Here is a 21,381-nt window from a genome sequence, read left to right on the forward strand (position 1 = left end):
TTCGGCTGCTGATTTCCTGACGGTACAAAATTTTTGCTCTCCAGACATGAATATAGCGATGGTAAATGTCATTGTGCTATAGGTCATGAACTGAGCATCTTCTTGGTTTTTCAGTACAGCTAAGGGTAAATCTTCTTCCACTGACTAAAGGTCACAAAAACAAGCAAAACTAGATGTAGTGCATGGTGTTGCCACCAAAAATCCCATTTCCCATGTTCTCTATGGCCTACTCCTGCAGCTCCTTTATCCCTTATAGTCATGTAACTCTTTGTGAGCATTAAATTGTTCACCTCCTCTTGGTTACTCTCAGTGTTTCAAACAATTCAAGACAACAATAGTCTGAACTGTTTGAACATCGATTTTGTGTGTGAGAGAGAGAGAGAGAGCAAGTATGCGTGCCCCTGTGTGTGTGTGTAACTGTGAAACACAGTTCAATCTTCATCCTCTTGCAGGTTTAAACATCAACCAAATTCTACAACACATATTTGCTCTCCTTGTCCTTGTCCCCCCATGTCCTTAGGGCAGAACTTGATTTTAGCACCACCACCACCAAGTGTGCACATGATATAGTGTCTGAGACAATGACTTGGTGCGGTATGTTTTCACAATCGATCTCTGTACTCACTCAACAAGTCTAAACTACATAGTTTGGCTTTTATGCATGTTTTTATATAAACAAACCTGAGGCTTTAAAATGCCTAATATCTGATTGGTACTGAATACAAACAAGATGGTTTGCTTGGTGCAGTACGTTTTCACAATCATTATTAAAGGACCTCTGTACTTGCTCAACAAGTCTAAAATACATAGTTTGGTTTTTCTGCATGTTCTTATACAAACAAACCTTGAGGCTATAAAATGCCTAATATCTGACTGGTACTGAATACGAAACACAACAACATGGTTTGCTTTTTCTTTAATTTTTTTGGGGTGTTTTCTCAGTTTATCCTTTTTTTCCTTCTTTTTCTTTACTATTAGGGTTTTATGGCACTACATAATTCTCATCAGGTGGTATGCTTGTTTTTAAAACAAATTTCTATTCAAAGCCATTTTGTCCATATGCAAGCAAAATATGAATACAGCTACCAAAAATAAAGAGAATACATTTGTAGTCCTTACTTTACACATAAAATAAAAACACTTTTAGACCCCCTGCAAAAACGAGGGTGTTAAAATATTTGACATTTGTATCACAAATCAATGTGATGAGACAGAGAAAGAAATAAAATGTAAAAACTGTACAAAAAATGATAAAATCCGTTATTTAAAAAGTCCTGTGACCAAATAATGCAAATTCATACTTGATTTTTTTTTTTTTTTTTTTTTTCTCTCTCTCTTTCTTGGGGCAGTACTTCTCTAATTAAAAAATAAATCAAAATTCAGTCAGCTTCATTTCTTCTGCTGGATGAAATTGAGATTGTGATGCCTCCCATGTTGAAGCAGGTGAACATGTTGATTGGCCACAACAGGACCTGGAAACAAACAGAACAGAACATCAGCTTTAACATTCTAATGGCAAGACAATGCAAACAAGCTATTACAGTATACAACAGTTAGGTCCGGTCAAACTATTTATTCATTTCTGATTGGATCAGAGGCAAAAATGTAATGGTTTCCATCAATGTAAAGGGGCCTTATTTAAACAACTGGCAAAAATATTTTGTGAGCAATCAGTGAGCAAACTAAAGGCTCTCCCACACATACACCACACTATAGCTTTAGTACATACACAAGACCCTTGACTCCATACCTGACTTAGCATTTTGCACACTATTTAAATTAGGCCCCAAGTCTACTCAAGTACCGCACAACAAGGAATAACTGTAAATACCGAACATCTGCTTGAAAATGTGACAATTTGTGTGCTTAACAACTCTCAACTCTATACCTCTAGTTTCAACTAGAAGAGCATGGTGCTAAACTTACTATGCCAAGATTGTGGATTTAGATCACTAGGACGTATATACGGACAAAATATGTAAACAATCTTTACTAATAGTCACATTAAATAAAATGTTCTCCTAAATTAATAAATGTAAGTATAACTTGTTACTCTCTAGCACTTTGTATACAAATGTATAGCACTTTGGTCAACTGCTGTTGCAAATGTGCTCTATAAATAAACTGACATTGACAATGTGACTGTGTGAATAAAAATAGGATGGGACTCACCCTGGGAGAGGAAGGCCTTGCCGGGTGGAAAGCCCCCATTGCCCTGCGACAGGAAGTTCTGGGGCATGCGGTATGGCCAGGAGGGCGAGTGTGTGTAGTGAGGCACATTGCCATGCTCCCACGTGCGCGAGCCTTGGCTCACGTTACCAAACTGACCCGGATAGCCTGCATCTGCAGAGGTGGAGAGACAGCACGTGGGTTACTACAACTCAAAGACGACTAAAACAACCAAACCAAAAAACAAACAAACAAACAAACAATATATAATAAAACTCATGCAGAAGTGTTGTATTGTCTTATTGCTCAAGGTGAAATACTTTTTTAAAATGAGTTAGGGCGTGATCAGACAGGACGCTGTTGTTGCAGTGAGAGGTATCTTTTCCTAATGTTTTGTATTGGCAGGAAACATTTTGAACACTGCTTACGCGCACTTGGCGCCTCACTTTTTGTTTCGCCTGCTGCGCCTTGCACACACAATGTCCCAATTTGAAAAAACCCTCTAATCGCACCCTAGATGTACTAGCACCAAGTTCAAAGTGTCACCATATCCCATGTGACACTTACCTGAACACAAACACACACACACACACACACACACACACACACACACACACACACTCCTTATGATGCAGAGCCTAACATAAGTAGCAGGATACTCAAAGATGCTGAATAGAGAAGAACATGTATTAGCACAAAATGTGTTAGCCCACTTATTTTAAAACTGATAAAAAATAAATTAAAAAATAAACAAATAAATCATTAAAACTAAATCCAACTACACATATACACACACAAACACACGTGCACCCCCAGTGTGTACCTGACTTTCCCAATGTGCCGTTTCCCACCAGTGCCCCCGGGTTGAGATGGTTGTGCCAGGGAAGCCCGTCCCGGCCCGAGCCGCTCATGCCCAGCGGCCTGCCAGCCGGTTGAGCGAAGATGATGCTAGGGTCATTCAGGTTCATCGGGGAGGGATTGCCCGAGGAGCCGCCACTACCACCACCACCAATAACACCAACACCAACACAACCTCCTCCTCCAGCTACCCCACTAGCAGCACCAGGGTTGCCGGGCCGCAGGGGGAACTTGAGACCCGGCGGGGAGGGGCTGGACCCGCTGGAGGAGCCCTGGATCACAGGCCCGTGGATGGGCCAGGAGGTGGAGGTCATGGACACAGCTGGGTGGTGGCCCGCCTGGGCCTGGGCCGCCTGGGCCTGCTGCACCTGCTGAGAGTGCTGCTGCTGCAGGAGCCCCAGGGCCTGCAGGCCCACGTGATAGGACCCTGGGTGGGAATGAGGGAAGCCGGGGGGGAAGAGGGGGAGCTGCACCTGGGGGCCGTGGGGGGACTGTTTAGCTGCGGTGGGGCCCAAAGGGCCTTTGCTCTGTGCGGACTGCGGGGAGCCGGCAGCCTGCGAGGAGGCCTGGCTGAACTGGGGGGTGGGCTGGGGGGAGTATGGAGGTGTCTGGCGTGGGTCAGACTAGGCGGGGAGGAGAAGGGAGGGGAGGAGAGAGAGAGAGACAGTGACAGGGTTAGAGAGTGGAGAGTGAGCAGGTACATAAGCAGGTATAAAAACATTGTTATGAATATAACCTATGAATATAATGGTTGACTGAAGAGCACGAGGCGTTAACCAATAGGAAGTCATCCCTGCATGACATCATCGATCTCTGAGCTATGGTCTGAGCTGTGGTCATGACAGACACAGTCGCTGGCGTCTGCAAGGCAGGAAAGCTCTGCAGGGGAGCAGTGACTGTGGAGCCGCAGTGCCCTTCTGTGTAGCCTTGTATCTCTCCAAGAGCCCTGAGATCCCTGGGCCAAAGAGACATCCTGGAAGTGGAGGATCTCACCACCACAGTGTGCGTGGCCTGGCAAGATTGCCCCAAATGTATGACTTCTCTGCCAGGAGAGCCCTGACATGGTTTGGTTTCTTTGGTAGTCTGGTCCTTCCAGTGGTTCATGGGCCCTGTGGGGTGAGGTAGGCAGCTACGTCCTTCTCAACACAGGGCAGGGAGGAATAAACGCAGCAGCATCGCAGAGCGACGGGAATTCTGAGTAACCCTGCACTGTGCACTGTGGAGTAGGCCACAGAACGCATAGCCAGAGGCGGTTGATAAAGCGAGAGGATTCACAGATGGGTTCTTACTGTTCCCTTTTGACGTAGGGTTTGCCAGCACCACACCTTTTTAGGAGACAGGAACTGTGTACAATTCCATCCCCTTGTAGAAGTCTGATCTGCTTTATCTTGTGTTCTAAAGGATCTTTGGCATAGCATTGCAGTGGCACGGTGCAGCATGCCATGAAACTCCCGGAGGTAGTGCAAGCCCTGGAGCTGTCCTGTGAGGGAGCGGCTTCCTCCCCCTGTCCCCTTCCTGTTCGTTATCTGAGGACGAAGTGTGACATCACTTCGTCGCAAAGGTTGAACAGATTCTCTGGTAGCTCCTCTCCCGAGACCAGACGAGCACACGGGTGAAGAGGGAGAGGATGCCCTGCCTCGAGCAGCAGTACACACGGGAGAGAGATGGTTAGATGCTCAAGGTCGATAAAGAATGAAAAGAGGACTAGCTTATCAAAGTGCGCCATTATATTGTGTAAGGTTAGAGAAAAAATACCTAAAACAAGTGATTGGAGATTGGTTCAGATAGATGACGTCATACAAGGATGACTTCCCATTGGTTAAGGTCGACTGAAAGAGAACTAATCTTAAAAGGGGCTAGGTTTTACATGTCAGAAGATGTTTCTATATCTAGATCTACAGTATCAACTAAACAACTGCAGTACTTAAAAGAACAGCTTCTCTACATACCTAGAGAATTCTAGCAAGGAATCTATTATATAAACAACATAAGGTAACAACTGCTGTTCTCGGTGTGCCTTGTGGTTATAGCTACATGTCACCAAATCAGTATTAAGCCCTGTTGAGTCCCTGATAACAGACATGGCAAGTGAGAAATAAAAGCTTACACATTCTGAAGGCTGCCTTGTACGGCCCACTCTCTCCTGGGCCATGCCACTCTGAGGGATGGGGATAGACTGGGAGCTCACCATAGAGCGAACCATATGAGGGACTAGGGAAAGAAGAGACAAGCGTCAACATGACAAAAATAAACAATAAGATTACACTGCCCTCTGCTGGTTTCATGGCTCTACAACAACAATGAAAAGGCATTACCAGACACTTTCTAATGAGCACTCAAAGAATCCTCCATAGAAATGTATGGGGTTAGTTTGTAACATCAACATTGCAGTTGTCTGCAATATCCCGCCCCTTCCTGTACTGTAAGTAATTAACCGCATATTTATCCTCTTTAGCCTTATTTTAGCGATTGGGGGTTATTTATATCGTTCAATTCAGATTCAAACACAGATTTGCCTGATGTACTTTTTATGTCCTATGACCTGCCTTATGTATGTCTCCCCATTCACTTGAATAGTCCTCTATGCTTAACACAATGGAGATTTGTTTTCTTCTGAGGGACTAACATTTGTTGACTTCCACATTTTAGAGCTTAACCTGCCACCTCTATTTTCTGAAGCTTGTAAAACACACTTCAACCAGGAACCTAACTAGTAAGTAACTTTAGGGGTCAATTCAAGGTTATCATTTCCAGCAGTGTTAAGTAGGTTAGCAAAGTTAACACCATGATTGGTGAGCGTGATTGGTGGGTTCACAGTATGTCTGAGAGAGCCGTGTGATTGGTCGAGCGGTCACCTGGTCCAGCCGAGGCCCTTTGGCGGAGGTGTCGGTTCTCGGGGCAGTCGCGCCGCACGTGGCCCATGTCGCCGCACAGGAAGCAGCGCCGCTCACGAGGCTCTTCCTCCTTCACATCCTCGTCCTTCTCGTTCTCCTTCTTCTTCATTCTGACGAGAGGAAGAGGAACAAGCACACAGGCACACACACACATACACACACACACACACAAAAACATTAATAGAATTAATTAAGGGATCCTCATCTGCAAACTAGCTAAATCAGCAATTAAAAACAAAACTCAAAACACTCAACGGAACAAGGGTAACTGAAACCCAAATGTTTCGATGCTGGGTTAAGACAGGTTACAGTCGGCAGCGATGACTGACCTGCGTCTTTTCGGACAGTCCTTCATGTAGTGTCCAATCTTGCCACAGATGCGGCAGCAGCGGTCATTGGGAGCCAGCTCTCCATCCGTTAGCACCTTAGAGTCAAAGAAGTAATCCTGAGGAGAGAGGGAGGGATGGTTAGATTCTAGCCTCACATGTTCATGACTTATTATGGTCTGGTTCATGCATACAGCTCAGACAGTCAATGGATGAAATACAACTTCAAGCATACGAGGGAACACAAACTCTTTTGAAAGTTGGGATTTTGTGTAAACATGCATAAAACAATGTCTGTGAGTATATCTGATTGAGAGTTTGCGTGCGTGTGTGTGTGTGACAAGTGCCTACCGGTTCAAGGCCAGGCTGGGGGTAGAAGGGGGTGCCAAAAAGCTTTCTGCCATTTATGAAGGCCTTCATGATGAAGTTGGTCACTGAGGAAGAAGATGGTGACGGAAAAAGCAATTAAAAATTAGGCAAGCCACAAATGGATGGATCACGTTACAGATCCATAAGGACTGACACCACACGTTTCAAAAACAGCTTCTACCCTTCAGCAATAAGACTATTGAACACAACTAAACTGAAAAGATTTTTTTTAAACATCATTATTTATTTATTTAATTATTTATTTATAATTTTTGTTTTATTATTTCTTCACTGGATTGAGCTAAATCCTGTAACAACAATACCACCAACATTGTTGTGTGTCAATTAAGATATCTATCTATCACATTTCAGACAAAATGTAGTATTAGATGCCAGTGTTTTCCATTTGATACTTACTTTTGCGAGAGACCCCTGCACCAAGGTTATGATTCAAGTCAAAGGGATCTGTGGGGATTAGAGATTTCACATTGTCACTACTTGACCATTTCCAAAAGGTAGGTCTCTCTCATACTCAGTCTAAAATACTAAGCAACATAGGGGTCAGTTAAAGGCAATCACTTTTACTGTGCTTAGTTTACTTACGCATCTCCTACTGATAATTACTGCTGGCTGAATGTGCAAAACAAAAACCACATCCATCCTCTCCTTCCCCTTTAATTTCTTATCTGTCTATGATGCAAACACTAGTGAAAGTGTGAAATCTCGGGTTAGGTCACCCACCTTCGATGGCGATGCATTTGGAGGTCCACTGCTTCTCGAAGGTGGTGAGGCGGCTGTGCTGGCGGATGCTAATGACGTGCTCCTTGAAGTCAAACTCCTCGGTGTAGAAGCGCAGCAGGCCGAGCCACAGCTCACCCACCGACTCACGGTTCTGCTGCAGCTCTGGCATGCGCCGCCGCTGCACGGGGCCGCAGGAAAGTAAACAACAACATCAATTAACGACGCAATGAGAATGCCCGATAGTTACCATTACTTCTATCACAACTCAAGATCTTCGGTTGATTTTATTTCTTGGTGCCATTCATAACATTCAAATCTCTCAAATATAATAATTTTCAGAGGTGTTCAGCGGGATAGCATGTGGAAGAGTGGGTATGTGGGGGTGGGGGAGGGATTTTTCACATCATCGTACTAGTGTAGTCACGATACCAAAATTAATGTTTCGATACCGATACCAAGTCAAGAATTGCGATCTTCTTCGATACTTATCAAAAAATGTATTTGATTTGGGGGCCCCACCACCTTGACATCATCATCAGTAATATTGAATATACTGCAGTGTGATCATTCACACCAGTGGCCATCCCAGATTCTGCTTGACTCTCTCCACACAAACACACATGGAAAATGATGGCTTATGTCATATTTCATATATTCTGTATATAGAATTCATATATTCTGTATTACTAGTAAATATATTTAGCAATTTGAAAACTATTCTAAAAATATAACTATTTTTAAACTATTACACTTAGGCATATCTTTAATATGGTGTGTAAGTCTAATTGAGTGCACATTGGTGATGTGTAGGTGTAATTGAGTGCCTGTCACTTTAAGAGATACGTGAGAGTAATTGACCTTGTCTCACGGTTTTAGTCTAGTGAATAAAAGTTGCACATAGCGCATAAGGATATGTGGATGTAATTAATTATGTTTTGTATGTCATTAGATAAAATTAGATTTCTGGGATCATAGAAGAGATAAGTGTCTTGCAATGTTCATTAATGATTTTAAGCGAGCACTATTGTCAAACGTTATCTGAGCGGGATAGTTAGCAAGGATCTCTCTTCAGATGTAAAAGTTTGCCATGGTTGCTTAGCCTATTTCTAAATTACATTGAACCCAAATAGTAGACCTAAATGACCAAAATCCCACAGCTTAGGTAGGTTAGCAACACAAACTTGAGAGATGGAAGTGAGCAAATCAACTTGATATTAGCCTATTATTATGTGTTACCATAGCATCACTTGAACTAGCAGCCATCTCTCGCTGTTTATAGCACGACAGCTGCGCTTAAGTGTGTGTGAGGAGAAAAGACGCACAGCCACAGGTTAGGGGAGGAGGCGCTAGAAGCATGCCTTGTGCACACGCATGTTACTTCAAAAGAACACGGTCATTCTCAAAAGTATCGATACAAATAAAATTAGGCATCGTGACATTTTTAATTTCAGGGAATTGCGATACTTTTGTAGTATCGGTGCACCGTGCAACACTACATCGTACAGGAGCTTTGTATGAGTAATAAGCCTGTACTGTATGAAAGGTCTAAATAAAAAAAAATGTGTGGGCAGGAAATAGATCATACCAATTCATCAAGGTCATCAAAGAAGTATGCATTCCAACCATCGACCATCCTCTGAGGAATCTCTCTCCCGTCATATATCTGAAAAGGAGTTGAGAGACATGAGGGTTTAAGCTCTTTCTTATGAATGAGGGGACAACAGAAGTGTGCTGTGTTATAACAGAGGTGTGCTGGGTTGGGTTCTGCTGGGTTATAACAGAGGTGTGCTGGGTTGGGTTGGGCTGGGCTGGGTTATGGGCTGTGCTGTGTTATTACAGAGGTGTGCTGTGTTGGGCTGTGCTGTGTTATTACAGAGGTGCGGTGTGTTGGGTTGGGCTGGGCTGGGTTATAACAGGGGTGTGCTGGGTTGGGCTGTGCTGTGTTATTACAGAGGTGTGCTGGGTTGGGCTGGGCTGGGTTATAACAGGGGTGTGCTGGGTTGGGCTGTACTGTGCTGTGTTATTACAGAGGTGTGCTGGGCTGGGCTGTGTTATTACAGAAGTGTGCTGGGCTGGGCTGTGCTGTGTTATTACAGAGGTGTGCTGAGCTGGGCTGTGCTGTGTTATTACAGAGGTGTGCTGGGCTGGGCTGTGCTGTGTTATTACAGAGGTGTGCTGAGCTGGGCTGTGCTGTGTTATTACAGAGGTGTGCTGGGCTGGGCTGTGCTGTGTTATTACAGAGGTGTGCTGGGCTGTGTTATTACAGAAGTGTGCTGCTGGGCTGTGTTATTACAGAAGTGTGCTGAGCTGGGCTGTGCTGTGTTATTACAGAGGTGTGCTGGGCTGGGCTGGGCGGGGTTTAGGATCTTACCTCCTGGAGGACGGGGATGACGGGTGGCTGCCTCTGCTGCAGGAAGTACAGCACCATCAGGATGTACGCGTAGGACGAGAGACTGCCGCGTGACGCGTCACCAATGTCACAACGCTGAAGAACACACAAGACGGACTTGTCATTATTAGGGTCATCCAGGACGTCAAGAAAACTCAAATAACTCAAATACAGGGTATTCTACACATTCATTAGATTTACATTTATTAATGTAGCAGATGCTTTTTAACCAAGGCAACTTACATATGTCAATTATATTACAAGGGCCATTGTCCTTGTAAGTGGCTTGCTCAAGGGCACAACGGTGGATGCCAGGAATTGAACCCACAACTTTTCTAGCTACTGCATGCTAGCCCAGCTCCTTAACAACTACGCTACCACCGCCCATTCATATTTGCTGGAACTACACAAGCTAAGAACAAACAAGGCTAGGCCAGTCCAGGAGTAGTATTCTGAGAATTAATAGAGATGCAAACCTTGGCAAACACTTTCATTGTGTATCCCAGATATTGCACACGAGGGTCAATGGCAGCATAAGTGGCCAACATTCTGGTGTTATGCTGGGCCTGTGGAACAGATGGCAAAGAATGTAACCAAATTCTTTATAGATTTCACTGTACATGAAACTTTTTATCAGTTCACGTTTTCCTAAAAATGTATAAATGACTATTTACTTTTTTAGAAGTGTATATAACGAGGTGTGTATATTTTTAACATTGTTTATATCTGAAACCCATACAACAGAAAGAAAGAATATCATAACACACCCACAACGGTATTATATCTTACCAGGGTATTATAAAGGCTGATGTCTCCTTCCAGGAGACTCTGACGATGTTCAAATTTCACAATAGGCACTTTAGCGGTCGTTATAGGCAGGATGTTCCTCAGACCTAAAAAGGGCACATTCAGAGGGGGAGGGGGCTCTTGTAAAAACAGCTCACTTCCAGATTGTACAGGAGTAAATTATGTATCGCTGAGGAAAGACAGAGGGGCGTCAAGATACTTACCTGTGTGTTTTTTGAGTACCTTTGCAAGCCCCTCAATGATCTCCTTACAGTTCAGTTTCTGGACAGTGAGCAGATATATAAATCTCATAGTTAGATGCACCGATCAGGCATACATGTACATGCATACAGAACAAAACACTGTAGTATAGGAATCAATGTAAAACGTTTTTTGTACAAACTAAATTAGACATAGTGTGTTGTGAGTGTGAGTGTGAGAGTGTGTGTGTGTGTGTGTGTGAGAGAGAGTGAGTGTGAAAGAGAGTGTAAGATAAGAAGCAATAGGCATGAAGACAGATGGCAGCCACATACCTCTGCTGTGTCATGACCTTCCAGTGTCATGCAGATGTCCAGGTCACTGTCACGGAAGCCAAAGCCATTCTTGGAAGAGCCAAAAAGGCAGAGCTGGGCCTTATCTGGAAATGGACACACCTGCTTGTTATACTGATCTAGGACAGTGCTTTATGCACGTTAAAACAACAGGGTGGCAAGGCAGGTTAACAGCACAGTTACTCTAACACTTCAGGTCAGTGCAGTGATAAAGAGTTTCCTTAGCGCCTACCGTTATACTCCTTTCGTATGAACCTCTCCAGACTACCCAAAATCTGCTCTCTCTTCTGCTGTTCCAGTGGAGTAGGGGATAATTCATCTGTGCGTGCACACACACACACACACACACACACACACACACACACACACACACACACACACACACACACACACACACACACACACACACACACACTATGCTGATTAACTCAGTATTACACAGACAACTAAGCCACAATTTGATGAATAACAAAAGTATTTTCAGGAGAAAAAAACATTCTATTAAGGGATATAAGTCCAGTTATAAGATTAATGTATCTAGGATATGGTGCATAGTGTGTGTGTGTGTGTGTGTGTGTGTGTGTGTGTTGTCTCTTACGGTAGCAGAGCCTGCAGAGGCCATCAAGGATCTCGCGGAAGCGCTCGCTCATGGGGGGCAGTGGCATCAGCTCGATTTTCTTAAAGTCCTCAGGACACTCATCCTTCAGATGGCCGTCCCTCTTGCAGATGCTGCAGACCACGGTGGGGGGCTGTACAGAGGAGAGGAAAGGGATAGGAGAAGACCCATCTTTATGAATGATCAAACACATACAAACTACATTTACAAGTTTCCCTAGCCTGAATTCACCTTGGAGGGTCGATTGCGGTAACGTCGTGAATGTGCCATGTTGACAATGAAGAGAGGGATAGTGATTAATCCAGCTCTGTATCTTAACTACAAAGAGGTTTTGTTGCCAACTGAAGAGAGACTGATTTTGTAATGCCCGTTGCCAATGACACTACACTTGAAATTCTATGGGAGTGCGATTCTATAGAATGCTCACTATTATTTGACACAATGGGCAAGTTTACATTTGGTTTGAAAATGTGTCTTGTGCAATCTGATCATAAGTGGACGGCCCAGAGCCTTAAAGATAGATCTCTCTCTAGGGTTCTGGGACGGCCAAGCCACATTGGTTCTGACCGAATGCTGCCCATCTTGCTGTTTTCAACTGTCTAATGAGTCACTTGCTGTAGCAGGCATCAAGGTACCATCCAACCTTTTTCGGATGGTCTACCGAGATAGCAACACTGAAAGCAGACTTCCTTTTATTTATTGCTGACTTCTGTTGTAAACTGACATCATAATTCCATAGAATGTTGGCCGTTGAAGGCAGCATGAAGGATATAGTTTAATGCCTTCAAAATTCTGCAAAATGAAGGCATCTTAGAAGGCAGAAATGTATACAAATATGTGATTTGGACATGATTCAATGCCTTGCTACCACATCATGCTACCACCCCATGCTTTCTTAGAAGGAGCACTTTTCTGATGAAAACAGAACATTAAAACAACATTACCTTTCCTCCAGTGAAAATCATCTTGTCGAACACATACTGCAGGTCCTCTGGGGCAATTTCCTCCTGCTCTTCCTCCTCCTCTTCCTCCTCCACGTCCTCCTCCTCCTCCTCGTCGCTGTCCAGCAGGCCGTTTAGAGGGGAGGGAGAGCCGTGGTCCGAGGGGGGCTCCCGGCCCTCCCGCCTCCTGTTCGCCGCCTTTTTCTCCCTCTTGTGCAAAAGCAAGTCCGCAAGTCCGGCACTCAGGCCTTCCTCATCCTCATCCTCCTCATCAACATCGTCGTCATCTTCATCCCTTCTGCACTTTCTCTCTGTGCTGTCATGCTCCTCCTCTTCGCCTCCAACCTTGTGACCCTCCTGACCAGTGGTCCGATGGCGCCTGGCTTCGGCGCTCTTTCCCCGCTTGCCCTCCCTCTCGCTCTCCTCGGAGGCCTCCCTCTCGGGGTCGGGGCGGCGCCTGGCTCTCTTATGGGTCGCCTCTGGCCCCTTCATGGTTGCGACTCTGGGGCAGGCGAAGAAGGTAGGGGCAGAAGCTCCTGGATGTACTCAAACACCATCTGGCTGTTGAGGCTGCGTGCCACATTCCTCTTCAGGGCAAAAGGGTCTGGGGGAGAGGATAGGGTTAAACATTAAACATCCATATGAATCAAGAGTGAAAAATTTACAAAAGGTATCTCTGCAAAAATTCTGAATGATCTTTTTGATTATGAATAAGTATGTATGTGGCAATGGAGAGGAGTCGACCAGCAACCGGAAAGCCCAAATCCTCCTGAACCTGTCAAAGTGTCCTTGATCAAGACACTTCACCTCAAAACTGCTCCCTACTGCTCCTCAAAACTGCTCCCTTGCATGGCAACCTCCACTATCAGTGTGTGAGTGTGTGTGTGACTGGGTGAATGTGAAGCATTACACTGTAAAGCGCTCTGAGCGCTCGGAGGGGTGGAAAAGTGCTATAAATGCAGTCCATTTACCATCTCGTCTATGAAACTATCATTATTTGACTTTTACACCATTGAACAGTCGAAAATGGACAAATGGAGTATTCAATGGACAGTGTGTGTGTGTGGGCACATGGTGAGGGCTCTCACCCTCAATGGCGAGGCGTCGGCGGGGCCAGTTCTTGACATCGCGGGGCAGCAGCTCGCGCAGGCGTATGCTGATGATGTGTTCCTCCAGGGCGAACTCCAGCGTGTAGAAGCGCAGCAGCTCCAGCCACAGCTGACCCAAGGACACGCCCTTCCCAAGGTCAAGGGTCAGACGTGTCTATGAGGAGAGACAGCAGCACACAGTCAAACACTGTACGTACACATACACACATTCACATTTATTTGTGTAGCTGACATGTAGCCGACATGAAATGTCTAACTGTAGGCTCTCTCTAGACTCTAGACCAGGGGTGGGCAAACTTTTTGGCTCAAGGGCCACATTGGGTTTTGAAAATTGGTCGGCGGGCCGCACAACACCCCAACGACACACACATAAAAAAATACATTATTTATACCCTATAATTTAGTATGAAAAGTACTAGTATTCTTTTAAAATATTAATTGCTTAAAAATACTGCTAATTTTATGCTGTTTAACAAATGTATAAATTGTGCACTGTCGCTTTAAGACAGTCGCTTTAATTCACGTTTATTTCTCAATGATCTTCTGCCTGCTCCGCTATGGCTAGTGCTGTACCCCACGGCTGGGCCCTCTCACAGTTTTAAATGGTCAGTAGTGGGAACTACTGTTGCCTTCATGATTTCCTTTTAAAAGTTTCTTATAAGGAGATTTCAATTATCAACAATGACAAGCCAGCTGGAACCTGCGGCTCTCTCCCTCTCGTGAGTGCAGAAGCGTTCCCAATTAAATGGATCGCATAATGCTCACGTTAGATCTGCTGCAAAGGAGATAACTAAGAGTTAACTTAGTTTAACATAATGTTATCTCTATTTAACATGATGTTTTGACATTGATATTGTAAACGTTCTCTAAGGAGAGTGAAAAGCAGTTTGCAGTAAAGCTAACCAACGTCGTCTCTATCGCAGGAAAAAAATAGCGAGCAGTCTGATAACCAAATGAAATGCTCAGCGGGCCGGATCCGGCCCGCGGGCCGCAGTTTGCCCACCCCTGCTCTAGACTCTTAACATGTGTGTGACGCCAACTCACCAGGCCTTCTGTGGCGTCACTCTTCCTGCGCGGCGGGGCCTTCGGCTCGGGTTTGCCCTTGTTCTCGCCGCGGCCCTCCCCACTGCTGGGGGGCCGGAGCTCCCAGCCCACAAAGATGTCCAGCTTCACCCCGGTCAGGTGGTACTCATCCACGCGCTTCACATCAAAGCCCTCGATCTGAACACAAGGCAACAGTAGACACAAGAGAAGACATCAGTGTCACTAAGAACACACGTCCACAGAGAAAAGAAACTGAAGGCTCTATAAACACATGCAAGAAAACATGCATTGACTGTGCTTTACCAGCCCAATGTGAATTCATCTTGCAGTGAGTCTTGTTCAGAAAGAACATGAGAAAACAAGCTACTAAAAGGTTTACTTGGAGTCAAAACTGCAACAAAAGGTATAACAACAAGAAACTTGTTGGCTGACTAAAGAAATTAGATAATGAGATAGGCTAATTTTATCAAAAAGCAGAAGTATAAAGCCATGGCAACAATCAGTGAGGCTATACATACATTCTGAGAGACAAGGATTTTGTAGAGGATTATGTGGTTTAAAAAAAATGTTTAATCTGTGTCTTTCTACATCTAGAAGAGATTTGACTTCTAATAATAATTCATCCTCAAAAGACACACTGTAATTTCAAGTTTGTTTTTATTATTTAATAGAACTTTTAATTAGAGTTGTACACTTCAATATTTATTTCAATTAGACTGCTCTGAATTGCTTTGATTAATTTTTCTTACATAGTGTTTTTAATTATCACATTCCAATCACACTTTTCTCAACCATTCAACATAATTTCATTTTCATCGTTTTTAATTGCTTTTCAGCAGAAGCCTCTCTAAAGCTCTTTCTGAGGCACACTTTAATATGAAAGAGCGTCATGTGTCACCAGCATATGTACCCACCCAGTTGCCAAGATAGACAGGCAGGATGGGCTCCTTGCGCTGCTGCAGGAAGAAGATGACCATGAGGGAGAGAGAGTAGGACGGGATGCCACCCTCCGCCTGGCAGTCAATGTGGCACAGCTGGAGACAAAACACACACATGCACACACGCGCACACACACACACAAACACACACGCACGCACGCACGCACGCACGCACGCACGCACACACGCGCACACACACACACCAAATGTCAGGAACCGAAAACAACAATGTGCCTTGTAGATTACTTCACTACTTGAGGCCAGCTGGGAAGGAAAAGAATGAGGTAAACAGACAAAACCAAACACACAGCTTGTGTTTCACTGGCTCTGACAGGGTGGGTGTAAAAGACATGAGGGCCCACACAGACTCAGAGTTGTGGAGAACTCTCTGTTCTGGTGCACTGCTGAGGTACAACTGAGGATCAGAATAAACAGCCAACGCTGCCTGGACGGCTGAGGGGAGGTGCTTACTTTGGCCCAGTAGCGGAATGCCAGGACCAGGGGCACCAGCCTGGGCTCCAGTCTCGCCAACGCCGCCAGGTGGTTGGTGGTGAGGCACGCAACATCATTACCTGCACTGACTTTACACATAAGCCCACTGCACAGAGAAAGAAAGAAAGCAAAAAAGAAAGAAAGAAAGAGAGAGAAAGAAAGAAAGAAAATGAGGGAGAATTAGAGAGAATTAGATACAACTGTGCCAGCGTTCAGTTCTAAAAAGCATTCTAAAGAGGCTTTCACAGAGTAGTTTGCAGTGAGGAACACAAACACGGCAAGAACGTCACTGAGGAATAATGAGGGATATGGCAACACTTTCACGTTAAATCATGCAAGACTTTCCTGGAATCACTACACACAGGAAATTATGCTGTGCTTTGGCAACGGGTCAGGCGCTCGTCATGAGACAGCAAGCAAGGAAGTTCCACTAACCTGCTGGCGTCCTTGCAGTACACCACGGGAACTTTGGCGTGAAAGTCAGACTCCACTTCAACATACTGGGCTGCAAGCAAACACAGGGAGTTTAAAGTGGCTTAAGCCAGCCAAGTGAAACAAAGGTTAATTAAAAAAATTAAACGAAAACCCCACAAAACCCCTCTCTCATAAGCAGTCCTAACCTCAGTGATACAAGAAACTAATGAAATTTCCAAAGAAAGCTCGTTCATTAGTGTCTCGTCAGCAAAGGAATAATGCTACATAATATCTATTCTATTGCAACAAAAAGGCATGTCCTGACATACCCTCGTTTACTATACAACAAGACAGGACAAAGTAACATGGAGCTTTACTTACAGCTGTTCTTAAGGATCTCCAGCACTTTTATGAGCACTTCTGGTTGAGTCATCTGTGGACCATAGAGGACATTAGTGAGCACTTATTCAACAGGATAGAGCGGGCTGCCATCAGCCGATTATTACACTGATGTCACTGATGTATAATTCTGAGAAGTAGACAGGCTTGTGGAAACCTGGATATGACAACGCAAGTGGCTTGCTGAATGAAAGCTGAAAATCTGTGTGTGTGTGTGTGTGTGTGTGTGTGTGTGTGTGTGTGTGTGTGTGTGTGTGTGTGTGTGTGTGTGGGGGGGTGGGAGTGGGGTGTGGGGGTTAATGACTTACACTGGATGGATAGGTGACATCAATGTTGACATCACTGGTTTTAAAGGCGAAACGTGTCAGACATGAACCATACAGGCGGAGATTGCATTCTACAGGAGGGGGAAAGGGGGAAATAAATAAATAAATCTCACTTCAGCCAGCAGCAAAAATGTATCTGAAACATTTATCTTTCCATACTTTTAAGACTTAAAAACTGCCATATCACAATTACTAAATGACTTAGTGTTAGCCTTTTATGATCCATTTATGATTAATGAAACATACATAAGGTAGTGAATAAATACAATAAATAAAATCTACACACCATCAAATATTCCTCTAAATGATAATGTAATATAATGCAGATGCAGGTTGTATTCTGAGCCCTTCCTTTTCAGGGCAACCAATAAATGACTGGTTGTTAGTTGGAGACCCAAACTATTATTTAACCTGGGAGGTGCTCCTTGATGACCGCCTCCATCCTGGTGACCATGGTCTGTCGTTCCTGAAGGTCCTCCTCGGAGATGCCATACAGCCGGGCGGCCTCCTGCACAGCCGTGTCCACAGCCTTAAGCTGGGCGGGGGAGGGGGGCGGCAAAGCCCGCAGCTCATTCTCCTCCTGTTTCTCCTGCACAACACACACACACACACACACAGGATGTCAGGCCCAAAGTTAGAGCTCACACTGAAGTCAAATCAGAGAATTTAATTAACAATGGAATCCAATAGGCAAAAAACAAACAATTAAATATTTTCAAAACAGCAGGCTACCATAACTTCTGTAACAATGTGCAGGACATCTGTGTAGAACAAAGGGACTCAAACCCTTGAATGTAAATATGGCTATAGCTACAATTGGACTCACCATGATGTTTTTCTTGTGGCGCTTCTCTTTGATGTGTTTGTGGGCGCCCTGGATGTTCTCCACATGAACTGAGCAGAGCTTGCATAGGTACTGGAAGTTGGGGTACTCCGGGGACTGCTGCAGAAGAACACAGGAACATCAGAGAAACCAATGGGACGTGAGGAACCGAGCACACACCCACTAACATGCAAACGGCGATCGTTCACAGCTCCACCCAAGCAGAAACCTGCAGTGGCACCTACAAACAAGTGACTTGTTGAATTAGCCAGAAACTTGGGTCACTCACATTACACTACTGAGAATTACATAATGCCCCCATCCCCCCTTAGAATATCAATGAGAGACAGTGAGCAAACATGACTAGTGATCAGAGATGTTATACTTAGAAAATAAAACATTGATAGTAGTCATGCCATATTTGAAGAACGTCTAGGCTCCATCTTGGTGGCGTGTCCATGCCTAACCTTGACCAGGCGATGGATGTAGTCTCGGCGCAGCCTCTCCTCTGCCTGCTTCAGCCCCAGTTGCTGCTCAGAGGTCAGGCTGCCCTCGCCCACCTCAGCCCGGCTTCCCAGTGCACACAGAGCCAAGATACGATCATCTGCAGGTCACAAAACAGCAGAGCTGCTTAGACGCACATCATCAGACAGACACTAATGGCTCCATTAATCAGAACATACGAAGGCTGATTAAAGGTTTAGCATAACTTTCAACAATGGAAAAGGGTACAGGGTCATTAATGCAGAGTTCATATTTTTAAAAACTACATCACAGATCCATATATTGTGAGCATGTTATGCCAATGCCTTTCTAGTTCACAATGTGGCGTTACGTGCCATAAAAGAAGTAAACATGAACCAGAACACAGTAAACAAAGCGAGATCTGATACAGCCGCAGGTTTACTCTTGCAATAATGTCCATGAGAGAAAAGAATGTAGCAAATGTACCAGATGTAGAAAAATCATGCTACTACAGAGTTTTAACCATTTACTCAGTGGCAAGCTGTGGCAAATTTAAGTTAATCAGCCTCTGTTGTCTACCACAATACATGCAAATAAATCAATTTACACATTCTTATTTGGCAAATACAGCAATGCAATACAATTTGAGTGTGCAAAAGCTGCATGAAACGATGCAGACTGCAAAACTTACTTTAAGTGATGGCTAACAGAAAAAAACAAAATAAGCAAGTATTGGACAACAGAAACAAACAACCAACCAGTTCCATACATACCTGGCAGATCTAATATTATAGAATGTTTGGCCTGCAGTGCCTTTTCCTCGTGTGGGGCAGGATTGGCTGCTCCAGGTCCCTCAGCACCTTTGAGATTTCGGTTCCAGCCCGGGGCCCTGCGGTCATGGGCAGGCTGCCTCGCATCTGTCTGCTGCTGCTGCTGCTGCTGCTGCTGCTGCTGACACCCTCCCTTCCCTTTCCCCCTCTCCCCTGAGCTGGTCCTACCGGTCAGCCTGCGAGGCTTGCCTCTCCCCTGGTCCTGTGGACTACCAGCTGCCATCCTGCCAGTGCTGTGAGTGCCCTGGCTGTCTCTGTGATCATCTCGTGCCCTGGAGATACTGTCCTTAGTGCGGCCGGGGCCTTTGGTGGGATCCCTCAGCAACTGTGTGTCTTTAAGAGTCTTGGATGCTGGAGCTTTCGCCCCTCTGGCCTCCCCACGTGAAGGCTTGACAGACTTTAATGGGCTTTTGGATTCCTCCATCATGCAAGTATCTGTCTGTGTCTGAAGAAATTAACTGTTCTGTATTGTGGAACGCCAGCAGGCTGAGGACAGGAGAGATTGAACCTGGAAAGAGAGAGACTTGGAGCATACAATTTCTTTCTCACCTTCGACAAGGAACAAGGTAGCAATATTTATGGCTTAACTTTGTCTTTAGTGGGGTGAATATTTCATTATATTGAGGGAGCTCAATAACTAGATGCAGAAACACGTGTACATTTTATATTATACTTGGAATAGCTGCTTTGCTAATGCTATCGAAACGCGTCAACGTGACTTGCAATGCATTATTGTACAGTATGGGTTGTTGATCAATATACTATGCAATACACAAGTGCTTTGCATATGGAACAAAATATGTCAATGGAAACTGTAGCATCTGTACACCCTAATCCATGTGTTATCTGTAAAGTAACAGCACACGTGCCCGCAACACCGCCTAATATCGAATGCCATCAGTTATGTTGATGTAACTCCATGCAAGGTAGGCCATTCAGGAATCGCCCTATAGTTATTCGTATTAGCTTATACCATCTGTGAGAGGCAAAACACAATGTGATCTCATCATCTTAAACAAATAGCAGTTATGTACAGGTCCCAAGTTAATGTGATTGTTTTGCAGAGAAATGCTGTTATGGCTAGCTCATAACTTAGGAACGGATTTATCATTGGACATGTAACGTTAGCCATAACGCTAACGTTAGCTAGTTAGCTGTTTACGAAGCTTTAGCTGCCAGGCATGACCTCAGTCACGTATAAAGCACACAAACAAAAGATGCAAATATTGTACGCAAATATTATCATAACTTGTTGAGATGGTTGGTAACACGAAACAATATCTTCAGCAAATTAAAAATCGTTCTTACTATTTTAGTTCAAGCTATGGTGGCAGAATATCGTGCTAATTTTGCTAACGTTAATATCCAGAGAGATCATTTAATGCTGCAAAGAAAATGTATGATGCGACTCATCAAATTATATGCATGGTCTATGTTCCCTATCATGTGGTGTAATTTTCGAGGATTTTTCAACCCGCACACAGCCTGACACAAGCTTGCATAACCAATTGCTCCATTGCTTCACGGGTTTGCTTACAGTTAGTGGACGTAGCACTTAGCTTAGCCTGTCTTGTTTGTTAGTTAGCCTCAATAGCCTGCTATCTGCTTAGCCTAAGATGGCTAGGCACCCAACTTGTTCATTTCCTTATTACCAAACTAAACGTAAAGCAAATTCTAGTTAGTTATACGGGAAGTTAATATAGATTATGTCTTACGTTCATGTAAGCTGTATTTCTGTTCAAACAACAGCTACATGCTGTCCATCTTCCCAGAATGTTTTTTTGTTTTTCATGTCCACGGCCCAGATCAAAACAGCAACTATAGCCGCCATGTTAATTCTCGACGAAAGGCATTGTGGGTATAGACTACTGCTTGTTTATAGCAAGTCTTGTCTGTATTGA

At 44.4% G+C, this 21,381-nt stretch overlaps 1 protein-coding gene across 1 annotated transcript; it reads right to left on the reverse strand.

The window, feature by feature from the left end:
- Positions 1–901: 901 nt before the first annotated feature.
- Positions 902–21,335, reverse strand: tut4 (terminal uridylyl transferase 4). The gene is given in 31 exon segments (XM_048252066.1): positions 902–1,472; positions 2,173–2,343; positions 2,993–3,650; positions 5,135–5,238; positions 5,883–6,031; positions 6,251–6,366; positions 6,599–6,681; positions 7,034–7,081; positions 7,358–7,535; positions 8,943–9,020; positions 9,729–9,842; positions 10,223–10,312; positions 10,536–10,639; positions 10,757–10,814; positions 11,066–11,169; positions 11,316–11,402; positions 11,682–11,832; positions 12,644–13,173; positions 13,176–13,244; positions 13,729–13,903; positions 14,794–14,970; positions 15,708–15,827; positions 16,203–16,329; positions 16,659–16,728; positions 17,019–17,070; positions 17,345–17,433; positions 17,774–17,951; positions 18,189–18,305; positions 18,653–18,789; positions 19,424–19,988; positions 21,196–21,335. Coding segments are annotated over 30 exon segments (4,701 nt in total). The 5' UTR covers positions 19,908–19,988; positions 21,196–21,335; the 3' UTR covers positions 902–1,389.
- Between the last annotated feature and the right edge of the window lie 46 nt (positions 21,336–21,381).

This window comes from Alosa alosa, chromosome 9 (genome assembly GCF_017589495.1).
Source record: "Alosa alosa isolate M-15738 ecotype Scorff River chromosome 9, AALO_Geno_1.1, whole genome shotgun sequence".
Lineage (NCBI taxonomy): Eukaryota > Metazoa > Chordata > Actinopteri > Clupeiformes > Clupeidae > Alosa > Alosa alosa.